Source organism: Dermacentor silvarum, chromosome 11, assembly GCF_013339745.2.
Source record: "Dermacentor silvarum isolate Dsil-2018 chromosome 11, BIME_Dsil_1.4, whole genome shotgun sequence".
Classification (NCBI taxonomy): Eukaryota; Metazoa; Arthropoda; class Arachnida; order Ixodida; family Ixodidae; genus Dermacentor; species Dermacentor silvarum.
The window spans coordinates 68,445,299-68,470,880 of NC_051164.1; the positions used below are offsets into that span (position 1 = coordinate 68,445,299).

Genomic DNA, 25,582 nt, shown 5'->3' on the forward strand with positions numbered 1-25,582 from the left:
TAGCTAGCGCCACTCTGCTCGTACTTTCTATCCCTAGCGGCAGAAAGGGTGAACTAGACCGGGCGTGCAGGAGCAGGGAGATCTGTGCAGGTCTGGAGTTCAGTAGGTCGTGACTGTAACAAAGCGGAAGTCGTGCTCACAGCGTTCATGATGATGATAGCGTTTGTCACTGGGCTCGTTTAAACAAAAGGCATAAGAAGTAGAACGTTTGTCGCCGCTGTTTTCGATGATTTGGTACAGTACCGAATGAAGCGCATCACGTGACTATTAGCGTCTATTAGCGTCTGTGAGCAGTCGTACACGCTGCCACTACCGCGACCAGCAGCCGACCGCGAAAACAGCTGATGACCCAGAGACTGCGACACGACGCCTCAGTAGAAGCCGCAGCAGCGATGTGCTCGACCTGGTGAGAAAGGTAATTAAATCTTGCATTGGCCTTTTCCCTTCAATTGACGTACTACCCGCGTTGCAAAAGGTGCCGCGCAGTTAAAAGAGGCAGCAAAAGGAAAAGCGAACCACGCCGCCTCGCTCGACGAGCGGCAGCCGTTTCCTCACGAATCACCATTTCCAACATTTCCTGTTTCGACGACGCGTTACTTTTGTTTTGGTTTTTGTTTTGCCACTGGCGCTGTTCGCTTCTCGCCATTGCTGCCGCGGGCTCTCTGGGTCTCGGTGAAGAGATATGGGTCTGGACCCAGGCCCGACGACGTCGTGAAACCTTCTTCGGTGCCGACGCAGCGGGGAAAGCGAGCCTGGGCAACTCGATGAGAAGACGGCACGACTCTAGCCGCGTGAGTTATGTGGGGAGAGCCTCCGCCGCGGCCGAGGTCGTATAATACGCACTGCTACACATCCCGTCGACGGGCAACTAGGTTGCGCGCTTGGACGATACTATTTGAGTAATTTTCGCTCGGTCTCCGGTTTCCGCAGTCCGCGGAAGTAACGCCGCGTCGGCTATCGTGGTCGATCCGTCTGGCGACAAGCCGTCCGCGGACATGCGCTAACCCTCGGAAAGACAGATTGGAACAGCTTGGCAGACGATTTCTGCTGGCTGCGAGGTGGAGAGGTCAGTTAAAGGCAGGACCTTTTGTTTCTCTTGTTTTGTCGATTTGCCGTGTCGCCTTGCGCCAGGTTAGTCTACGATCGTCTCGTCGCGCGTCGATAACGCGACGGCGCTGAAATGGGTTCCCAACACGACGGGTGAGAGGTTTGCCCGTTTCGAAAGGGGCGATTGTCGCGTTCTTCAACTGGTTCGCGCGACGTCCCACGCTTGACGACTTTTTTGCCATTCCGTCGGTGACCGTGGCTCCTTTCTTTTTTTGTATTTTTTGTCGGGCCTCCTATTGCCTAGAGAATTAGCGCCGGGATACGCGGCTGCTCATGTTGCGCGCCCCTCTCGTGTGTGGCCGCCCGAAGTCGTGTATAGTGTGCGAAGCAGACGTTGTACTTGTCACGCACGCGACAATGCGAGATGACGTGTGTTCGGTTCAGTTGAGGTCACTCATGTGATAGCGGCTTCCCTTGTAGTAGGGGAATTCGATTGCGCCATACGGGGCCGATTGATAATCGATACCGCAAACAAAACAACAGCGCGCCTAAAAAAGAGCCTACTCGGAGAGGAGCGCTGCAGATACCCCATAGGGGGTAAGTTGCTGCTCTCGAATAAGCAATCGCGTGGACCTTTCGCAACATAGGCGAGTTTTGTTTCGAAAGAAATGCGCGCGGCCACGCGCAAGCGCCACGCACTGCATATCCGTGGGTGCAATAGCAAAATGTGTGATGTGTTTCACACGTTCGGTTTCTTTGTGGGTATGGCGCCCACTGCTATATTTATATGCTCTGTATTAAAATAGCTCATCTCTTGCCACTAATCTCCTGGTCGCCGCCTCACGCACTCTCGATTTCTGAGTTCTAGGTTGTATCTCCCGTCAGAATGAGCTTGCTTTTTATAGAGGAATGTGATTTACGTGATTGAACAATATATACAATAAAAACTGCATGTGTAGTGTATAGCTGTGAAAACTGATTACATCACACCAGCTCTATGGATCATGGTGGATTAATTGATACATCTGTACTTGTAGCCAGTTAAGACTGCAGGAAATGGACAAAAAGTGTGTATAGTTGGTTTATTGGCCAGTAATGCAGCCTAACTAATGTACAATTGCCGCTTGCGTTAAAAAAAAAAAGTGTAATGTTAGCCGTAGTTTCTGTGATGTGAAAGGAAGGTTTGAGGAGGTGGCGCAGAATTCATTAAGATACGCTGGAAGTTTCGTGTAGCCATATATCTCCTTTCGGTGCCAAAAATCCCATTACCTATTGTTTTGCGCATCTATTATTTTCATGCTATTGTCCATTTCACCATTGTTTTGATGTTGCCTATTGTTTTCCACTGTGTAATTACTGTGTGCTGGGGGTTTCCTTTTTTTTTTCTTTGTGGTGGTGTTGGCTGTCCATGACCATTATGTAATGTGCAGTCTCGCTTGCAGTTTACAGGTCCTGGTACCCTACTGAAATTGTGAGAGGGAAATCTGGTGCTTTAATTAAGGCATTAGACTGGCATTGGGAATGGTGTCCACCAGTGTTTCTACAATTTGGCATGGATTTATTGAGAAAGCACACTGTAACTTCTTTTATAGTTCTTTGTGGTTCATTTGTGTTCCATGTTAGTTGCACATTTCTTTAGAGCAGTTGAATGTTTACATTGGAAGCTATACTTTATTTCATGCATGGCAGACAACACAGCTAAGGCTGAAGAGACTTATCTCACAGCGTGCATTCGGCAAACAGAAAATAGTGCACCACATATAAAAGAAATATGTATGCAGCGCATAATTCAATGTAACATTAAGACTTTTGTACTGAAAAATATGGCCTAATTCTTACATGGGGGGGGGGGGGAACGCGTTGCAGATCTGTCTGTTTACAACCAAAGGAGACAAGTGACACGTTTCCTCGATCAGCAGTCACAGCATACCGTTCCTGCTCCTGACAAAAACTTGTCTTCAGCAAAGACAAGTTAACTCTCGTGCTGAATGGCTGAGCCTAACGACTATAGCAGCACAATAGCAGGCAAGCTAATATGTCAAAGAGCATGCAGGATGGATTGGGCAAAAAATCGCAACAAAATTTGAACGTAGTGCTTTGACTGCCTATGCTACAGAATGCAATAAATACGGTTTGCTTATTTAGGTGCGAATTCATGATGATTAGTCAGTCTGGACTACTTCGCCATCTGGGTTCACACAAATGTGAGAAATTTTACTCTTGCATTCGTACATTTGTTTTCGGAGCAGAACCAGGCTAATTAAAAAGGAGCCCATGATTCTTTTTTTTTTTTTCTACCACATGGGGTTCATTAACCCGTGTCTAAATCTGAGTTATGAGCATTCTTGCACTCTCCAATTGGAGAGTGGGCCACAGCCGTTTAGAATCGTACACGTTGCCTCGTGCTTAGAAGCAGTTGTACACTTTCAGTGGCTACATACTTTCTCAGTGCTATATAGTGTGTGTATTGAATGATTAGTTACTTTCTATTATGCAGTGACAAAATTTACTTTGTTTAGTGCGTGCAGTTTGTAGTTTTTTTTTTTTTTTTTGCCCACTTGTGAATTCTGGGGACTGAGTGGCTAGTGCAGTGAGACTTGTAAATCTAATTGCATGCAAAAGCTCATTTTTCTGAGCTAAGCCATTGCCTTATACAAGTTTGAAGAGACAGCGGCTGTTTGCATGAGTTACCAACCATGGTATGATTTAGGACACTCACATTTAGGACAAGCAGGGATGCAACAAAAGACAGTAGTACACGTCACTCACAGCTGAATATTATATTATAGCCACAGACAGTTTATAGTTGCAAAAATGCCATGCACATACAACAGAGCATAAGTAAACCAGTTACATCCTCAGAAACATTCTTGAAAAATTCTTGCTTAAAAAAAAGAGATGAAAGAAAACAAAGTACCAAGAACACAAGCATTTGTTAACTATGTTAACTGCCAGCTTTCTTTCGTGGTATGATTCGACATGTTCATGAGTTAGTTGGTTCTGGTGTTAATGCAACAAGAGACCATTTTGGTTTTGTTGGTGTGTTAGCAAATGCACGAGTTTCTTTTTTGTCAAAAACAAGACATCTATCTTGTACCTGGTACCACCATGCAACGCCAATATGCTGTAGAAATCCGATTACGGGTCGTTCCAATCTGTGCACAGCATGGCTCGTCGGTTCGAAAAGTAGCAGCAGCGCGAGCAGTGAGCAATGCTGTGTTTCTCTTTAACAGGGGTTGTCCGCCCGCGGCAGCGGACACACTAGCGGTGCAAGCGCGTGCTGAGGAGCGGCACTGTCCGGTGACCGGTGGCAGCCAGTGCTTAGGAGCATGAGTCGGCAAGCGGCCGGCAACAAGGGGGGTGGTGGCAAGTCCGAGGCGGGTGGCGGTTACCCTGCCCGAGGGGCTGCGGGCTCGGACGCTGCCGTTGGGGCGCGGGGTGCAGCGGGACCCTTTCCCGGCGGCAGTGCGTCGCCGGCGTCCACGTCCAGTTCGGCATCTGCACTGGCCAGCCTGTTTGAGTGCCCCGTCTGCTTCGACTACGTGCTGCCCCCCATCCTTCAGTGCCAGAACGGCCACCTCGTGTGCTCCCCGTGTCGACAGAAGCTCACCTGTTGCCCCACCTGCCGAGGGCCCATCGGTGAGTCCCCTGCTGGCCTGCTAAAGTTGTTGCGTCCCTGAGAATCGAAAGGAAAGTTGCGGTGCTACTTTAGCTGCCTCAACAGTGGTTGTGGCACTGATTTGCTGTCACTGTACCAGGTGAGAAGTCATCGAAGAGCTAAGCAAGGTGGTTCGTTATATTTAACAGAACAGAGGTATTGCAGAAAACAAGCACTCTCGTTAATACTGGTGCTCGGTGGTACTGGCAGTTGTTGGTATTCATGCTTGTTGGTACAAACACTTGGCAGTGTAGACACTTGACAATCGCAAACGTTTCACGATACTGGTGCTTGTCAGTAAAGGCACTCATCAGTGCAGTCAAGAATGCCCGGTGATCAGGTGCTGGACAATGTATATATATTTTTTTCTGTCTACTTATCTTCTACCTATGTCACATTGTTTTTCTGGACCACTTTATTCTTTCAAGGGAAGGTAGTCTTAGTTGTCACTGTCACTGATGAGACCGAGTGGTACTTTTAGGCCTTACGACACAGTCGCTTCCTAATTTGTTGCATCACTGCTGCTGTGATTTTCTAACTGGTGTGCATTTCCAAGCAACCGAAGTCTTTAACTGCAAACACCGTCGCAGAATGCGCATAAGCCAGCACTGCTGCCTCCAGCCACTGCGATCATCCGTTTGAACCTCCCCTGTCGCTTCTGCAGGACTTCTATTTCCCGTAACGCTGACATGACACGATGGACGGCAGCTGTGTGGATGAGGTTTATGTGCCCTTGCCAAGAGTCGGACAACTTGTTCATGTCAGTGCAGGGCTCTAGTGTTTAGCACAGGATTCCAACTGAGCAGAGTGAATTCTTTGGGGGGGGAAGTGCATTCCTGCCCAATACAAAACCATGGCCTTGAAAAAGAAAAGCGCTAAAAAAAAAAAAAAAGGCTGTCATTGAAGGGAGTTCCTGCATGAACACATGCCAAAGTAGAATCGCTGTCATTTGCAGCAGAGGACGACGGAGGGCCACAGATTGGGTGGAGCTGTGCTGTTATGCATTCGCCCAGAAAGCTGTGCGACATTTCGTCGGCTTATTCCGGAGGCACTTTGCGATTTTTGCTTGTTGTGAATGAACCAGGCAAGTATGCAAACAATGTCATGCTCCGCCATCACGGTTTACCAATGCTCGCTTGTGGGCAAGACCCCCATGTTCCTGCTCTATGGAATCGCATGATTTCATGTAATTCTGCCTATAGACGGTTTCAGTGTTTACAAACAAACTTTGCTTGCCGCTGATTGGTTGCCCCATCGGAACTTTCGGCAGGAGAGCTAGAAGCACTTCCGGCTATGTTGTTTGAAGGCATGCGCGACGTGAGGCCGGCGTGCCGATGTTTGCACTGCTTGGTGGAATCTGTGATGAGCTGATTCTACATCGTGAATATTGTCGAGATGACGAGCGACTACGTTAAGGCGCTTAGCACCGCAGGAAAAGATCGGTATCGCCAAAAGCTGATGTTTAGAGGCAGAGAGCCGCCCGATCCGCTGGACGATGATGTCGTGCGATTTTCGTTTTCATGGGGCTCCAAACACCTTCCCTCAATTACAACCCCGGAGCAACAAGCGGGGCATATTAGTGAAGACATGCAATGAACGCAGACTGTTGTCTTCAAAGCAGGTAATTGGACTGCCGAAAACTAGAAAAATTTTAATGGCACTTTTTTCTCCTTTCTGGGGTTTTACGTGCCAAAACCAGTTCTGATTAGAGAGGCTCGCCATAGTGGAGGGTTCCGGATTAATTTTGGCCACCTGGGGTTCTTTAACGTGCCCTACAACACAAGCACACGGGCGTTTTTGCATTTCGCAATGCCGCTTTTATTGCTGCAAGATGGAGGATGAAGTGGTAAGCTGTGCATGTGTCTATGCACATGTTTTCTGCGTCATATGCCTTGTTTCTGCTTATTAATATGCATTCACAAATAACTGTACATTCTCAAGTCATTTAGTGCAAGAAGCCTAGGTCGACTGAAATGGGACTAACTTAAATGCTCACGAATTTACCACACTTCTAACAAAATGAACGAGATTGCAATCCATAATTGACCTCCGTTAATTCGTAAATGCTTTTAGAATGTGGCCAAACTTCCTACATGCATGCACAGAAATCGCTAACTTCTGCGATTCTGCTCTGCGATACCGATACGAATGCTCACATGCTGCCGCAATGGCTCAGCGGTTACGGTGCCCGGTTGCTGACCCGAAAGACGCCGTTTGGGCCCCGGCCGTCGCATTTTGATTGAGGCGAAATGCTAGAGGTCCGCGTAATGTGCAATGTCAGGGCACGTTAAAGAACCATAGGTAGTCGAAATTATCCGGAGCTCTCCACTGCGGCGTCCGTCATAGCCTGAGTCGCTTTGGGACGTTAAACATGATAAACCAATGCGCACATGTACCTAGGTAGTAAAGCTGCAGAAGTGCACTTGTGCCCCAGATACGAAAAACATTAAAATAAAACGGCGGCAGCATGGCACCCGCTAAACAATAATTTTAACTCGTGTTCGTAGCACGGCGATCCACGCCGAGGCAAGAAACTGGATGAGCGGGAAAACTCGGGGCGAGAGTCGAGCTGCTCTTGTGTGAGTTACACGACGTATGGCCAGAACAATCGTGCAGTAGCGCTTTTATTATTCAGCATTATAGCAGTCTGGCTACTGCACGTAGTAACTTACCTTGGATGAAGTGAGCAGAGCAAATCTGGGAGCTCTTGGTAGGCTCCCAGATTTCAAAAACACCGTTGACGAGTAAACGTAATGAAAACAGTCGATGCTCCAAGAGCTACTCGCCGTCACGCAACACACTGAATGCCACAAGTCGCACTTATGTCGATATACCCGAAAAATAACACAGCATATGCGCAGGACGAGCGCGCGAGCGAACAAGTACCAGCAAAAATGAGCAAAAGGAACGGCTACCGGAAGTTTCCTAAGGGTGCCGGATGCCAGCGCACAGCGTTGCCAGAGTGCGGTGGCGCTGGATGAAACCGTCTATTGGCACTGTACAAAATGTGTCGGATAGCCAGCTATTTGGTCTCCCAAAATGCTTGCAGTGTGCTTGACAGATGCGAGTTTTATTTTATTCTCCTCTAAGTCGGTTTTCAGTTGCTCTATTGCCTGTGCCGTTTGATGTAATTTGTGTAACCTACACTGTTTGAGTTGTTGTCTAGTTGTTTCACTTTTCACTTACCATATTTTTGCGTGCATAAACCATTCCAAAAATTGTAAACATTGAACAGTAAAATCGGGGATTGGAGGGTGCCTGAAGATGTGGCTTCACGACAGTGCGGCGAGCTGCCGTGAAGCCGCATTTTAAGGCAGGCTTCTTCGCCATACAGTTTCCTCGTCTCCTAGGGATTCCCACCCTCTCCCCAACCCACTGCGTTAAACTTCCTTCACCCCTCTTTCATGGTCATCCATTCTCTTAGTCTTTTCGAGTCACTATTTTGTGTTTAGTCGTTGGCAAATAGTGCACTCGGTGCTGGTGAGTCAAAATACGAATCGCAGTGAGCTGCGCTCGATGGCAGTCCTTTACAGCGCAGCAGCAGTTGAAGATTCTCAGCATCGCCAAAGAGATGGGAAACATAGCCCCTGGCCAATGATACTACATGGACTACTAATTCTTCCTTGAAGGAATACTGCTTTTACAAAGATTTAAGCATTATTGCTTGCCATTATTTCCACGTGCTGTATGTGTGGATTCTGAGCTGTGGTAATTGGGGGTGCGGGTTATATGTGGGGGGCGGGTTATGCGTGGGAAAATACGGTACTTTCATGCTAACACTGCGTTAGGTGTGTGCACCTGTGTGTTCTTGGTTCACCTTCAACACTTCCCTACTGTAACATAGTAATGCCCAGCATGCCTCGAGATGGCTAGATCTGCCAGTAGCTAGCACCATCATCTCCTCCTCCTAGGTAGCAGTGTGTGTGTGTGTGTGTGTTGGCTTAGTTTCAATATTGTCTTCGAATAGTTTTACTTGTCAGTGGTCAGGAAAGTGCAGTATCTTTTTTTTTTTTTTTTGAGAAAGCCTTTAAACACTGCAAAGTACCTCAGTGCACTCAGGAGCACTGAGGTACTAAAATGATAGAGGGGGCCTGGATTTTCCTACTAGAAAGAAGCACCAAAGGCCAAGGTTAAGTTGAGCAGATACCATAGTTTAAATGTCCTCAGTATCACCATCGCCAAGAATAGGTGAATAGAAAATGGTGAGAACATCAAACACGGCGCCAGGAGGAGGGAGGGGGGGGAGGCACATTGGCATTGGCAAGCGCCCCACGCCCTTTTGAAATTTTTGCATATGGGGGATACCTGGGGATAACACGACAAGCAACAAGATCCGTCTACCCCGTCCCCTTCCTTGAAAAGAATTCCTGGCTGTGCCACTGCAAGGTGCTGTCATTGTGATGACGCTGCACCAGTTCTCTGCTGAACTGCAGTGTGGCTTCACTGCAATGCAGAGCGCACAGCTGTGAAGCCGCTCCACGCAGCGGAAATTGCGTACAACATTACGCACTTCTGGGATTTCTCATGTGGATGTGGGTAATACATATGCACTATTTTGTCACGTGGATATGGCCGTGTCCTGCCAGGTTTCCCTTTTTTTTTTCTTTCTTTCTAAGAATGCAAAAATATGAAGAATGCAAAAAAAAAATGGTTTTTCCTGGTGTGGACAGAAGGGCAAGGGACAGAATGGAAACCCAACAAAGCAGTGCATGCTTGCGGCAGGGCATCTTCACGGGCTGAGGTGCCCCATCCCTTGAGTGATTGATTGATGACCTTGTTAAGATGTAGTTGCGATGAGTCCTCGACACAGTCTACGTAAGGCCTAATGTATTTGATCAGCACTGTGTGGCTGGAGGCGCAAGGTTCTCACTTGGACGGTCCGATCGTTCTAAGTACACAATACTCTAAGAAACTCCTCAGCAAGTACAACAAGCTTGTCCAGTCATTCTGTTGCGCACTGTGGTGCAGTGGTTCCTACCAAAGTTCGAACATGGCAACTCAATGTAAAGGAATGGGGTCGTGGTTTGAAAGTCTGGGAGCACATCCAAAGATAGGACTGACCACCCTGCAGAAGGCATACAGATCTTATCCCCACTGAAGTTTGAAAGGCTGCAACATTTACTAGTCTCTTTTTGTTATATGGACACAAGCAAATTTTCGCCATCGTCGTTACTGTCAGCATTGCGGTGAGGTTTCGTATAGCCAGCGTAGGCTAGTGAATTCCACAATGCCTCCACTATGCGGACATGTGGATGGCATATTTCCAGCCATTTGATAATCTTCAATCTTGAAGAGACATGCCATCTTGATTTGAAACTAGCCCAGGAACTAAGTCATCTCCTGACATGCATCGAGGCTGGGTGTCTTTGAGGGGCATAAGCTGTTGTTATAAAACTAGGCTTTATATTCCTGTAGTGTACCTTTTAAGGCTAAGCTTGAAGCAGTTGATTGTTCTCTAAAGCACACGTCCATTTTTATAGTTTGGTGTGTTGTCCCAGTATGGATTTCTGGTGATTGCTAGGAAATCTAAAGCAGGTGGCAGCATGGTGCAAGTAGACTCTGCTGTTTGGCCTTCTCGTCTGTCTGTGTGTGTGCGTGCGTGCGTGCATGCGTGCGTGCGTGCGCGTTGATTAATGCTGGTTTACTATGGTCTGATGTCCCCAATGTTCATTTTGGTGAACAGTGCCTCTAGTGGTGAAGCTCATAACCAGTGACATGTGGAGTGCATTTCTATAAATGGTTTGGTGTGTCGTCGCAGTAGTGAATGCATTGGCATTTTTGATGAGTTTCGGGCAACCTACACTAGGTTGCAACATAGTAGCAGTGGACTCTGCGTTTTGGCTTTTTCTTGTGTGTGCACGCATATGCAGATGTGCAGTGCTAACGCACAGTCTCGTCGCCATTGATGGATGCTGATTTACAATGTTACATTGGCTCCTTGTTCAGGCAACATCCGCAACCTGGCCATGGAGAAAGTGGCCAACACGGTGTTCTTCCCGTGCAAATACTCGCTCACGGGTTGCCCGGCCCTGCTGTCCCACTCTGACAAGCCCGAACACGAAGAGGCCTGCGAGTTCAGGTTGGGCCAGAAGTTTCCCCATTTATTAATATAGCCTATGTTTTTTTTTTTAGTAAGCAGAAATACCATCAAGGCCCCAAGAACCTTGGACAAACTGAAGCCAGCTTACTACTTAAGCAGTGTTATTGAAGCCTAACTGCAATGAAAGTACACTTTGGTTAAATTGGCTATAAATATGTAGAAGTCCACAAAAGCACTTTTGGCAAAGCTGCAGGGTTATTAATTGCATAAATTTTATTAGCAGCCTCCAAGCAGCACCTAAAGGACCACTGACAGCGAAATTTTTGTTTGTTTTTTTATGTTTTAATGAGTAGGGTCTGCATCTGATAGTCGTGGAATGAAACCATAAATTGTCCATGATGTATCGTTAATGCTTGCGTTGTTAATTGTGGTCAATTTTAACGTCACTTCAAAGTGCATGCCCAAAACCATACGAAACCAGCGCCACACCATAGCGACTGCAACTGACTGGACACATGATCTCGTGGGCTCAAAAACAGGTGACACTGAAGAGCTTGCAGTTGCAGAATTCGTCTGCTAGTGGCAAGCGCGTTTCACTATGTCGTCAACTTCAGAATCATCGTCATCGTCAGGAAATACAAAAAATTTCCTTGTATGATATTCCTTGTGTCAATAAAAGCTCGTCACCATGCAAGCAACAAACAGTTCACAATGGCGCCACTCAATGACGTACGACTGCAATGACTGCTGCCAATCAAGCCATTAGGCCTACTTGCAGGCTGCCGCAGCTGACGGCGCTTGCGATCCCACTGTAGCTCCTTAGTAGAGCACTTATTTTTGCCAACAGGGTTAACATTTCGCATCAGAAACAAACTGTATTCGATTTTTAAAAATATTTACACCTCTGCGAGCGGCGACAGATGCTAACGCCTCGGCTGTGGTGATGGACCGCTCAGTAACAGGCCTGTCGCCGCCAGCACCGCTCTCTTGCATATCTTGCACAGTCTGCGTGAGTTTGTTCATAGGTTGTCCAATCCAAAGCCACATCCTGTTGAAACTTTGAAATTGGTTGCGCACAATAGTTGGTACAAGTTGGACACCAGATCGTACTTCCGAGCAGACGAACGGGAAGTGAGGAAGTGGCATCCCATCATGCTCCGTGCAAGTATTCTGATCTATGACATCAACAATATTCACGGAGCCTGCAAAACGTCGCAGAGCCCGAGCAGCCACTGAACGCATCATATTGATGACGATGTAGCGAGTTGTTGCCAACTCAGATGAGCATTCCCGTTTGCTTTAAAACCATATTAAAACATGTTATTGGCAATGTTTGCCATTAATACTGCGTCAGATGTACTTATGTATGAAGGCGAATCGAACAACACAAACATCTCGAGCTTGAAATTCGGGTGTCAGTGGTCCTCTAAGCAGACTGTACATGCATCTGGTGGCAAAAGGATATGACGTAGGTCCCACCATGTCACCTCAGAGTTTTCATCGTGCCATGGGCAGCTGCCGGTTCCATATAATCTCTGAAGGTCATGCCAAAGAGCCATGAGCTCCTTGGTCATGGATCACTTCCGGCGATGGTGGCATGTTTATCAGTTTCGGTATCAACAACCTCTATTTTTGCTCTTCCACTCGTATCTCAAATCTGAAACTTTGCTCAAAGAGTCCCGTATATGTGCGCCATCATAAACCAGAGTTTTTATCTGGTCCGAAATTCTGTTGTAGTTGGCCTTTATGGGTTGGTCTTTTACTTGGAGTACTGACATGACATTTCAGACTGCTTTTTTTGCATTGAATGAAGGTTCATGCTTCGAAGCCCTGGACATAATAGGGAAATTTAGATGGCAGAAAACATTGCCTTGAGGTGTGGTTTCATGTCAGTGCCACATGTGCTGCTGTGAAGCCACACTTCAAGGTGAAATTTGCATAAAAACCACACGCCGACTTGGTGCAGGTTATACATGCAAAAATACGGCACATACGAGTGCTCTGCATCGCCGCGAATACGCAACCGTGCAATCTGTGTTATCACGCGGGGTCGGCATGTTTGCTTGCAGACTGTTGTCCAGTATGTAACTCGCAAATTGCATGTGCAAAAGAATTTTTATTTATTATTATTCGTGCTATACACCTCTCCCACCACATCACTCCATCTCGTGACCATGTTTTTTTACAAATTTGAAACTCACAGGTTGGCAGGTGTGCTATTCTTTAAAGTGGGCTTGCATGCATTCTTGGACATATGTGTTGGGACGCTGGCAATGTGACGTGCCACGGATGTCCACTGTGCCCCCCTGCCCTCCCCTAGGACTATGCCGCTGGCACCGTGTTAGGTGTCTGCACCATTTTCTGACTTGCACAAGCTCTATTCTTGTAATGGCAAATTCACACTGCCTTGGTAAATTCACGCTGCCTTAAGTCGCACCTCAAGTCGAAACCTGCCTTTACTGCTAAATTTTTCGAGTTCTTCGTGCAGGTTATGTGCGCAAGAAGCATGAGGTTGCAGGTTCGATTTTGGCAGCGGCTTCCTCATTCCAACGCGGGCGAAATGCAAAAGCGCTTGTGTTCAGCGCATTCGGTGCGCGTTAAAGAATACCAGGCGGTTAAAATTAATCCAAAGTCCCCTACTATGGCGTGCCTCCTAATCAGATTGTAGTTTTTACACATAACGCACCCAAATTTGTGCTTGTGTGCACGTGTGTGTGTGCTTTTATGTCTTTTCAGTGCTTGCGGTGGTGCCAGTAGACTGTCCTCTTGTGTGCACTTTTTTTTTGCTTGGCCCTTTCCAACTTTCGTGCGGGCAGAAATGAAGACCATGGGTGGCAGTTAGGGTTCTGAGACATAGTGTCTGATTTGATCTGGTAGGTGTCGCTCTAATCTCTGCCCTTCTCTCCCGGTTGGTGTGTGATGCAGGCCGTACCTGTGCCCTTGCCCCGGAGCGTCGTGCAAGTGGCAGGGCTCTCTCGACCAAGTGATGGCGCACCTCGTCCACTCGCACAAGTCTATCACGACACTCCAAGGTGAGTCCGGAACGACAAGCACACACAGTGGAAATCTCAAATGATGCAATCACGATTGTATCTTAAGTTTTAGGGGCGAAGCTCCTTAGGGTGTGGGTCTGTCCCTCCTCTGTAGTATGTAGTAGTAGTAGTAGTCGTCGTCGTCGTCGTTGTAGTAGGTAGCCACGTCTACTTTTATGAAAAAAAATAAAAAATTCCGAAAGTTGTGTCCGTAGCGCGGAATCGAACCAGGGACCCCTCGCTTCCGAACGCGCGGCGCTAACCACTACGCCACGAAGCGCACATGGACACACGCACCACGATGACAATAAATACCCAACATTAATGAAAGACTGCGCGTTTCTAACGCGTTTGTGCTAGCGCGTTACAGGCCCGTGTAAGAAGCTGGTGTAAGACGCTGTGGCCTCTCCACCTTACCCTTGCATTCATAAACGCTCCTCGACTTGAACTTGACTTGCCACCGCCTTAGGCAGCGCGTTCGAAACGCGTTGAAGGCGGTGGCAAGTCAAGTTCAAGTCGAGGAGCGTTTATGAATACGTGGGTTATACTCTCTCAGCAGTCATGTGATGGCGTCGGCAAACGCGGTGCACGTTCCGGCATGTGTAAACGGCTGCGTAAGACGCTGTGGCCTCTCCCCCTTACTAGAGAGTACTGCACGTTTCTAACGCGTTTGTGCTAGCGTCCCCTTAAGCGGGAGATGGTGCAATTATAATGAAGGGCGCTGTTATAAAATAGGAATGACGTCACATATGGCGCGTGTCATTGGTGGAAGTCAATCGTTCGATTTAGTGCGGCGAGACTGGGCGAATTACACGGAAGATTCACGGTTTACCGATGATTCCCTCCGGAGCTTCGCCCACTCATCATCATTCACCCCGTGGATATGCGGTGTTTTTTTTTTTGGGTGACATGAATTTTGAGCCTTTGCCGAAATGCATTAATGGGACACTAAAGTAAACTGTAATTTGAACTGTGTTAATAAATTACTGTTCTACAATACATATACCCCCTCCCCCCCCCCCCCCCCCCCCCCCCCCCGAAAAAGAAACATAATATTTTGAGGCGAGGCTTATGGTAAATGGCAGTGCTTACCATTCAGTGAGTTTTGCACACGCATTCCCAGCAATGTGTTGAACTTTTTAGTCCGTAGTGGCGAAAATGCCTTGTCCTGCACTGTAATGCGGGTTACTAGTCGTGCAAAGAAAAGTTCTTGTTTTCTGCCCCAAAAGCCGATGTTCGTCTGAACAGTGCGTGCAGTCCTGAGGAAGGGTCCATTCCTTCAGCCGCCAGACTGTGTCTGCAAAAACTTTTCGAGCACGAAGTTGTGTGCAATGAATTGACAGTGCAGCATAATCTAGTATACTGTTACAATGCATAAAGGTACAGTTAAACCTCGATATAACGACGTTGGTAAAATCGGGCAGTTTGCTTCATTATATCGAAATTTCATTCTATTGAAATTCGACCTTTTAAGAAAATAAGTTCAGTCACCAATTGAATTTCTTACATAAGGAGCCGCGATATTTTCCGAACTATCGCGCAATCTAGAAAAGCAAATTTGAATGAGAAAACAATTAATTTGGTGGAATTTGAGAGGCGGCAATGAAAGATACGGTTTCATGCCGTGTCAATGGTCTCTTCTCATCGGCGGTACGAAGTGAAGCCATCCACTCTTTCATGTTCACTCCGCCTCCGCAGCTGATAGTGTCGTCCGCAGTGGGATGATGCTATGATGAAAAGCACCAGCAGCGGGGAGCGAATATTTCGTCTGCATTTTGCTTCAACGAGTCTACGAAACTCAAGGTTGTACAACCCCTAGTACAGTTAAACCTCGATATAACGAAGTTGTACTTGCAGCGAAAAACTTCGTTATATCGAGAATTTTGTTATAACGAGGTTTCAATATTTACTGTCTCGGTATTCCTTCATGGTGGCAGTGAAATGTCCTTACAGTGAAATTGTTTATAAACAGACTTCGTTATACAGTGTAACCCACTTATAACGATACCACTTTTAACAATATATCGGTTATAACAATGAGAAGCTGCTGCACCGTCAACTTTTGTATGTTTTCTATGATAAAATAACCCACTTACTACAATGCCCCGTGCCGCATTATTGGTTATAACGATGAGGTCTGGCTACTGGGTGTTTGTGCCAAAAGAGAATGGAATGCGAAATCCTTTAAAAGAAAAAAAAACAAATTGAGCTGCTGCATGCTGCCGCACGCTGTTTTCCAGCCTCGCGCACCTCTCTCCTGTCGCCCTTCCACCCCTCCGAACACGAATGGGCTGCGCCCATAGCTTTACGCCGCACCACCCTCCGAAACACAAATTACTACGGGTGTTGCATGGCGCACTTTTGATCGCGATGAAGCCTGATCTGGATTGAATTTCTCGGTCGTGATTAACCCCTTTGTGCGAGCTGTGCGAGGGAGCCAATTGCAGTCGAGAATTTCGATCCAGATCGGGCTTGATCGCGATCAAAAGTACGTTGTGCGACACCGCTCGTTTAACACGCCACCGAAACGGAAGATGGCTGATCCGCCTGCTGGTCATCAGCAATGCACGACGTTGACGATGAATAGAAAGCGCATTGCTATAGATTTGGAAACGAAGTGTTTCTAACCGATGATGTGCGATTGTCGCGAACGTGCTTGCATCGGATAGCGACGGCGACGGCGATGACGCGGTAGGGCGGACTGCCTCAACGTTGTCCTCACAGGAGGCCGTGCAGATGATTCAGTCCCTCTGGGGCTTTGTTTTCGCAAGGGACCTTCACGAGAGAAGAATGTCGGTAAGCTTTGCATAAAGCAAGCAAAGCTGATGGACATGCGGCTTTTTTCGTTCGAGCCAGATGCTTGTGGCAATCTCGCTGCAGCGTTTCCTCAGGATTTCTCAAGCTGAGGCTGCTGGGGCAACCTTCTCGCATTTTTAAAAAAAAACCCTTTTTAGGCCACCAAAGCGATGTCTCGGCGGAGATCGCATGTCACTTGCCGCCTGTGACCCCGCTTTGCAGTTGTTATGCAGTAAAACCTCGTTAATTCAGAAAATCAGATAATTCGGACTCGTATACATTATTTCATTCGGCGTATACATTATTCAATGCAATCAAACTCTCATTAATTTGGACGTATTTGGCCGCACATCGGTTAATTCGGACAACTTTCGGAGCTTGGCGAGCGAGGAGCACCGCAAATCTGCAATACAAAACGGCGCTAGCATCCAACTCAAACGAAGCGGCGTAGTCATCAGCGGAAATCGTATGTGAGTGACAGCAGCGCCGGAACACTTCGTGCCTATTAGTGTATTTAAAGGCTTTATTCTTGCGTTTGCCGCCGCGGATAACACCGCGTTGGCCGCGGGCTTTCATAATTGCGTAGTCATCAACTACGATTGCGTCGATAGCGGCCTCGGTTTTCCCCGCCGCGATTAAACAGTAGTTTCGTTTTTACTTGGTACGTGCGTCGGCCGCGTGCATAAAAAAACTGCGTAGTCGCCATCGATGATCGCATAGATAGCGACTGCAGTTTCGTCTAGAGTGACTTCCGCAGTTGTTGCTGCGTACGGTAGTTTCGTTCTGACTCGGTGCATGCGTCGGCCACATGCCTTCAGCAACGCAAAATTGCCGCTCAGAATCGCGTCGATAGCGGCCGCCGTTTTCTCCGCAGCGGTTGTGACAAACACTTGTTTCGTTTTGACTCGGTGCAAAGCTGTCGAGGATGAAGAGCACCGCCTACATCGCGATTATGTTTTCGCCAGTCAGTGATCAGGATGTGCGTGCGATAGTGCAAAGCGTGTCGCAAAGGAAGGCGCACGCTGCCGCCGTGCTGCGAAGTAAGTTGCGAGGCGTCAATCGCCACTGCGACTCATTGAAAATGACGAGGATTTCAGCTTCCACTCTGCTTTTGAGCAAAATAGCAACAGGAGTTGCTCACTCATTCACTAAATAAAAGCGCATTAACGTAGTAAGCATTTGCTTATTGTTTTCTGGATACCCTCGATAATTCGACATTGTGTTAATTATGATATTTTTGGGGGTCCCGTGAAATCCGCATTAACAAGGTTTTACTGTAGTAGTGCCATTCTTGAACGCCGACAGCCGCGGCATGTGACACGCTATCGGAGCGCTCCGGAAGCAGAGTTACAGTTAAACGAGTCAACACAATAAGCAGCCAGGTGGAGGAAGGTGGTGGGGAGGGGCACTGGACCTCCCCTCCATTAGTTTTCTCACAACAGCTCTACCATCCCCCTATTATCGGTTAATTATCGGTTATAACAATGGAATTTTTGTGGCACTTGAATATTGTTATAAGTGGGTTCGACTGTATTGAGGTTGCCCCCCACCTCTCTGAATCTACCCAGTTTATTCGACGAAGAAGCCATTGAAGGATGCAAAATTTTAGGGTGGAGGGGGTTAGCGTCCTACTTGTGTAGGTAGACTTTCTGCCACATGAACATATCAGTAACTTGAGAAGAAAAAGTGATTACAAGATCCTTTATCGTATTGGTGCACTGAACTATGAGGATATGCCAGGTGTCATTATGCAATCACAGTGGTGCTGTTCTTAATCCATTGTTCTATGGACAAAAAGTTATGAAAACTTGGATACTTCGTTATATCGAGAATTTCGTTATATTGAAGTTTGTTATATCGAGCTTTAACTGTATTACCTCAGTATTTCTTCATGATGGCAGTAAACTATTGTTACACTGAAACTGTCTATTAAACGCACTTCGTTATAGTGAGGTTCAGAATACATGGTGTTCTATGGACAAGAAGCTATACTTTGTTGTATCGAGAATTTCATTATATTGAAGTTCGTTATTTCAGGCTTAACTGTATTTTCCTGTGTTTTACCGCACCAATGAAATGTTCTTCTTGTACATGTTCTACAGTTCTTTGCAGTGTCCACACGCTGGCTGCAGCTGCAAATGCTCGTGTTATATCTGTTCAATAAACACGTGTGCTACCGAAACAATCGCACTGTTTAGTAGTTTTAGTTTGTCGCGTCAAATCGCATGAGTTCAATTCGAACGCTATTGATATTAGTTAAACTTTGATATAGTGAACTTCTATACAATGAAATTCTCCATTGAACGAAGTATTTCACATTTTATAGCTTCTTGTTCATAGAACACTATGTATATTCCGAACCTCAGTATAACGAAGTGCGTTTATACGAGATTTCATTAACAATTTCACTGCCACTACTTCAAAGGAATACTGAGACATTAAATGGAAGCTTCTGTGCTTCCTGGGCTTCAAAGAGGAATTTGTCCCGAAGATTTGCTATGCGCCTTACAATTGTCTTCTTTGTGTTTACCGCATCAGTACAAAGCTGTTTTCCATTCCACCCTACAATAGAAGGCTTGTCAAACACCAGACGGGTCTCCAGCTGAATGCTTGTGGAACCTTCTGAAACTGTTGCAGTAATTGATGATGGATTAGAAATTATATTGCACGACAGAATGTGGTGCGCTTCAAAATCTTTTCATGTACAGCTAAGTGTTCCCCGTAATTGCAAGTTCCCTTGCTTGTGCATCGCCACTAGAGAGTACGTACAGCCTTTATAAAACGTATGTAGGTTACTTACTGCCTTCGCCATATACCGTACACACTCATGTAAGGGACCACAATTTTTCCGCTATCTTGACAAGATGCAGCCCTTGCATGGGGACGCAGCATTTCGGTCCAGCTGTGCGTAATCCAGGCGATCCCTTCGTAAGAAAAGAGCTAACACTACCGTTTTCATAATGCATTTATTTGTTCACGCATGCACGCCACAAATCTGATGCCCATCTAGTTGTCACCATTGTCACTGTCGTGGCTGCTTAGGCCCGATTCAGTAGCACACTCTTCGATACAGTCGTCCTACACGTCATCCATGGCGTTAGATATGCCTGTGACTTTAGAGCTTTTTCACGTCTCAAGACGCCACACGCCATGCACAGTGTCTCTGGATATTTTTTTTCCAGCCCCCCCTTTTTTTTTTCCTTTAAATTTTGGGCTGCAAAGTTGGAGGTGCAGCACTTGCACGGGTGCAGATAGTGTAGATATAGTGTAGCCTCCGTGCGAATTTTCCATTTGAAATACGAGTGGACGTATTGTGAAAGGCTCGCAAAAGTAGACATTCTTGATAACTAAAAAAAAAAAAAAGCCGGCGTTACCGTGACTTGGAGTGCACAACTCCTTGGCATGCGCTCCAAGGTTGGGTGCCATCTGCAGCTCGCCAAGCAATGTCGGAGGCAGCATGCTGCGACTTGCGTCATACCCGTAAACGACCAAGTGCACGTGTTGCGTGCTTAGGTGCTACGTGAAGGTTGCCAATAGAAAATTTAGGCAACTACCAGCTCCACAGCTGTGCTAAGATCGTTTCATGAAAGGGAAAATTGTCATCCACCCGACAGTATTACACTGCTATAAAGGAAACACAATATTGGTTTCTCAGAAAGCTTTCTCAGTTGAATTTGTGTGTCAGGATTGTTTCAGTAGTATGTACTTCTCGCTTATTACCAATTTAGCTGAAGTGACATTTTTATTACGGTTGACCTCTGAACAGCCTGTATTCAACCTAGCAGTCATAGGCAACATAGCCCTCGTACCTTTGACTAGGCGTATTCTTTGGGGCCTGTACTTCAGTTTTGTGTGCAGAGTTTTGTGGGTTACTGCGCCTCATTCGCCACACGTCCTTCCCCGTTGCAGGCGAGGACATTGTGTTCCTGGCGACAGACATCAACCTGCCCGGTGCGGTCGACTGGGTGATGATGCAGTCGTGCTTTGGCCACCACTTCATGCTGGTGCTGGAAAAACAAGAGAAGTACGACGGCCACCAGCAGTTCTTTGCTGTGGTGCAGCTCATCGGCTCGCGCAAGCAGGCCGACAACTTCATCTACCGGCTCGAGCTCAATGGCCACAAGCGCCGGCTCACCTGGGAGGCCACGCCGCGCAGCATCCATGAGGGCGTCCAGGCGGCCATCATGAGCAGCGACTGCCTCGTCTTCGACACCAGCATTGCCCAACTGTTTGCCGACAGCGGCAACCTCGGCATCAACGTCACCATCTCGCTGTCCTGAGCGGCGTTTCGCATACTGCGTGCGTGCTTCGGTGCGGACGCGTGTGGCAAAGAGTGTGTGGCACTCCTCGTGAATTGCTAGTGGCCTGCAAAGGAACATTGTGACGTGCGCATCAACATCACCGTCTTACCACTTTGTGTGCTGTATTGCGCAAATCGTACATTACGCTTCCGAGGATGTGCCGTAGTCTTGTGCGAGCTCAACACGGAGGACTAAGCGGAGGTCTTCACGTGAAGTTCAGTGCAGTGAAGGTTGTCAGTGCATTTGCGGAACAATGGCGTGGGGACTGTGGGATTTTCCACGTTTTTTTGGGCATGGATCATCACCATTTCGTGTGTATGACCGAGACAGCTCTTTCGTCGACCTCGGTGACGAAGCATCAGCGTACTACAGAGGTCTACCCCTTGCTCGACTTGTTTCGTCTGCGTCCAGCGAAGCTCCCATCGCACCGCTGCAAGACGCAGTGGACGACGCTCATTCAATAGGTCGTTACCCAATGCCATCACATCAGCTGTACGCCTTTGACAAAGCTTAGTGTGGCATTTTTATGCCTCCCTACACTAGTGTTCGGTGCACAGGTAGGTAATACTGGTTGCAACCACAGGCACGAAGCTACACTCACAGCAGTGATGTGCCTGGACAGCTGTGTTTGTGACACGTATTTATGGAGTGTGTCTAACTTTTTTGCATTGCCATTTTGCAGTGCAGACACTAAATAGTGTCACCTGTAGCGAACCAGGCTGCAGCACTGCATTCCTGGACAAGTTGTCTGGGCACAGGCTCAAGCAGCTTATCTTTAAAATGAAGCAACGGCTGCCTTGTATACTGAAGCACGCCTTCAAGTGTTTCTCAAAACTGCTGGGACTTCATTCGCAAGGCGCGAGTGATCTCGAGGGCTTTAGGGAATGCACTTGGAGACGGACATTTTAAGCTTCCTGCACGCATCAGTGTCACTGGCTCATAGTCATCTGTTGCTCACTTGATCACCTTGTCAGGAGCCATTGGAGGTGGAGACACAGAATCGACATCTTAGCGCGACAGACTAAGCCGTTCAAGCCTCCGAACAAAATGCCTGTGTACTGCGACTGTCAGCAGTGTCAAGGTGGGCCATGTCTTGCAATCGCCGTCGGGGCGACATGCAACTTTGTTCTCATTGGTCCGTTTAACTTGTCGGGACGGTAGCGCTAGGCTCTGTTGCGGCACGCCGAGTCTTTCGAGATGCCTGAAAGCACTGAATTCAGTTTTTAACCCCACACTTGCAGCCCATCCTCACGTGGAAAGACAAAAACTGCAAATGAAAGCTTCCGAAAGGTTGCACGGCCGCATTATGTAAAACTGGTGCAACAGTGAATACTTAACGACTGACCTGTACATCTTGAGGTCGTACTGAACCAAAAGAAGGAAAAAAAATGTGATTTGATGGACTGTACCTGGAACATTTGCGAGCACATTCCTAGTGCCGCGAGCGATGGGCAGCCCAAGGTCTTTCCACGACTTTCCTGCACAGCAGCTTTCGCTGTTGCCTGTCTCTTGAATGGACAAGCGCCATCGCAGAAGGCCCGCGACATCACCTGATCCATCTGCCCGCAAGCTCCGTTGTGTTCACAAACGCTCTGCACACTGCCGCCTAAACTTTCGAGGCCACCGTGCATCAATGATGCACGGCATATATTTTTCAGACGTACGTGCCCCGGTGGACTGCTTGCGGCTAATGAGTGACAAATTCGTCCATGTTTAACACTTTGATTGGCAATTACTCTTTCTTGGCTTTCACTGCACAGACGTAATCGGAATGGTTGTTCCAATTTTAAATCTCTCCTGCTTGTCAAATGTCGCCAGCTTCTGGCGTCGTCCCTGACAACATAGTTAAAAGATGGTGGGCGAGGTTAATGCAGGTAAGGAGGCGTTGGCCGACGCTGTCCTCTGCAGCAAACGCAGGAATCCAAGAGGCACAGAAGTCCCTCTGGATTTGCAGAAGCGATGGAACTTGATCAAACGCTGCCCAAAGAGAACCGGAGGGAGAGGGCCAACTAAAGCTTCACTTAATATACAAGACGTAGACATTTCACGACGAACCGACTTAAGTGACGCTGCGAGACTTTTTACGACTCGGCAGCCGGTTCGTTGGCTTGCCTACGGAGGGACATGTGGTGAAAGAAATGTGTTGTTTTGGCCCTGCTATTTTCATGCCAACAGCTAGATTGGTTTTAAGTCTCGACATTGCCTGTATGCTGAATTCAGAGACGCAATTCTTTCTTGAAGGACGAGAAAAGAACTGTACATATGTTGCATAGTATGGAAATAAATCTTTTAGTACCAACGACAGGTTTTTGAGAGGAATGGTATACATTGGTTCGAGACGATAGTACTCTCTCGTCGCTGGTTGTTTACTCAACAAATTTTTTTTCCGCCATTCTTGCGAAACCCCCGAACATGTATGAAATGCAACTCGCATCAACCACGTCATCGCTGCAAAACATTCGTGCACCAGAACTTTTTTTTTTTCACACTCTAAACTTTCTTCTCATCTGCTAACAGATTATTCTTGCTAACGCATAAGCCATCGTGGCTTACATTCTGTGTTGTAAAAACACTCACGATACACAACTACAGTTCCCTTGCTGTACTTTCCCCTAATTGTCCTACTGTCCCCTAACAAGCCAACGTGGATCGGGTTTGACAAAGTTGCACACCAAATATGCACACTCAACATAAACACAAAGCAGCATTGGTGCCTCTTAACTGTAACGAGAGTTTCACTCCTCTATTATTCTTTCACACTGCAAACAACTTCGGGTTGCAAACGTTCAAATGCAACAGCATTCTAACAGATCACAAACAGGTGCAACAAAATGTGGAAAATGCAATCAAGAACACCCTCGCACAAAATTGCAGATTTTCATGGAGAAGGACTGCAGACACCTCCTGCCCTCGGGCTTGCTATCCCCCCCCCCCCCCCCCAAGTTTTTCGATTTCCAACATTGTACACAACAGTTGGGCTCCTGTGTGCAAGGGCCTCATTTCCTGTTTCAACGCTAGCACTGCACACAAACACGAACCACTAGCCAAAGAGAATTCATCAAGAAAATGCCACAATTGAGATTACATCAGTCCAGACGACTTGGACCCGCAAGTTTTATCACCACTGTGCGGAGCTGTAACCAGCCTGACGCACAGTATCACTGGTCAAGTCTGTGCTAGCTCAAGAAGTCTCAAGTCATCGGTCCTTGTTCTTCACAGAGTGCCGGTCACTTGTCACTGAAATGTACTTGCAACCGGCAGCCATCGGACAAAAACGTGTTTGCACACACCAGGTGGCCACAGAAGTCTTCTGGTGATGCTCAAACATCTTGTGTCACAGCTTCGTTACCAAGAGTGATGACGAATGCATGCGTGTGGCACGAAAGCAGCTCATGTTGTCTGTGCACCCACAGTAAAGCAGCCAAGCCATTATGAGAGTAATGCAATAATAGTCGTGCCACACGGGCACAAAAAAATTACGTTAACCGATTAATGCCTCAAGTTTCATGCCAGTCACGCGATGAAGCACAGACATAACGGTATCAAAATGCCATTTGAGGCACCGGTCTGTTCTAACAACTCATTCGACCGTGCAATGCGTACTCTGGCTTCCAGAGTTGGCTGCTACGGCGGCTATAGGAAGATACACTTTTTCTACAGTAAGCTGAAATAATTCTACATAAGATATCCTTAATGTTTTCAGTGTTACTTCCTGAACTTTAACCTGCTGTATATATTTTTTTGACTATATTAAGATTGCCAAACTTGCTGCATTCGCTGCAGCTATTGCCATAGCGACGTTTAGTGTCATTAAACGTGTGCATATGGCTGCAGCCTTAGATAGAACGACATTCAACAACTTGCAGTGCTATACTCTGAATATCAACTCTGACATTAATGAGTGGCACCGGTATAAACTGTCTTCCCAGCTCCAAACTAAATTCTCGAGGAGCTAATTTCTCAATGCAAATTCTCTGTAGGAAATATAAGCCCACTTCAGTGTATTTCGACAATAATATTGTAGAGATGTCGGGTGTTGCAGCCCAAATATTGCAGTTAAGCAATTTGCATGATCACAAGTATGCAGACTTTTGATTTACTGCATTTTAATCACAGTGCTGTGTCACCAAAAATTTCGATTGTGGCCGATTACTGAAGAACCAAATTTTCCACCAGTGATCTTGGCATCAAACTCTCTGAAGTGCAGACACCTAAGGTTATGTGGTCTACATTAGCTACTTGTATAGAGATCAGGCTTCACAATAACATATCATACTACCCCCTTTGCAGAAGGCAAGGACACTTTGCCATAGTGCATAACCTATTTTTTTTAGTGCATGCCAATCACATTTATCATTTTGATATTGGGTTCTTGCTCAAATTTAATGCATTAAAAGGATTGTGCTAGTCCAAGTGGGACCATCCTCCTTCAATTCTGGCAGTCTGTAAAATGTTGCTGCAGGTAAGCACACACTGTGTTTAAACTGCAAGAGCAGCAGCCACACAGTTTCCTAAAACCTTTCAAACCTTGCAGCAGTAGTGTTGCCTGTAGTGTCAAAATTTACCTTGCCTAGAAAACTTCCAAGAAATTCTTGGCACAATCGTGGACAAGGCCTTACAAACAGGCTCCAGTTATTCGTGCATGCTTAACAAACGGGAAATATTTGAACGTCCACATTGTGTCTGTTCTGTTTTCGTTGGCAGATGC

General features: G+C 46.9%; 1 protein-coding gene across 2 annotated transcripts; it reads left to right on the top strand.

The window, feature by feature from the left end:
- The first annotated feature begins 267 nt into the window (after nucleotides 1-267).
- LOC119432991 (E3 ubiquitin-protein ligase Siah1) lies at nucleotides 268-23,176 on the top strand. Of its 2 annotated transcripts, none has more exons than XM_037700131.2 (5): nucleotides 268-415; nucleotides 4,281-4,686; nucleotides 10,652-10,784; nucleotides 13,671-13,777; nucleotides 20,483-23,176. In XM_037700131.2, the coding sequence occupies exons 2-5, from the start codon at nucleotides 4,377-4,379 to the stop codon at nucleotides 20,851-20,853; spliced, it is 921 nt and encodes a 306-aa protein (XP_037556059.1). In that variant the 5' UTR covers nucleotides 268-415; nucleotides 4,281-4,376; the 3' UTR covers nucleotides 20,854-23,176. The 2 variants fall into 2 exon arrangements, with proteins under 2 accessions (XP_037556059.1, XP_037556058.1); XM_037700130.2 differs by lacking the exon at nucleotides 268-415 and adding an exon at nucleotides 585-791.
- The last annotated feature ends 2,406 nt before the right edge of the window (nucleotides 23,177-25,582 follow it).

Excerpts from the sequence above, each read along its gene's own strand:
- LOC119432991 (XM_037700131.2), top strand. The coding sequence starts at position 4,377 with ATGAGTCGGCAAGCGGCCGGCAACAAGGGGGGTGGTGGCAAGTCCGAG. Across the intron at positions 4,687-10,651 it reads CACCTGCCGAGGGCCCATCG|GCAACATCCGCAACCTGGCC; the intron begins GTGAGTCCCCTG and ends CTCCTTGTTCAG. Across the intron at positions 10,785-13,670 it reads GAAGAGGCCTGCGAGTTCAG|GCCGTACCTGTGCCCTTGCC; the intron begins GTTGGGCCAGAA and ends TGTGTGATGCAG.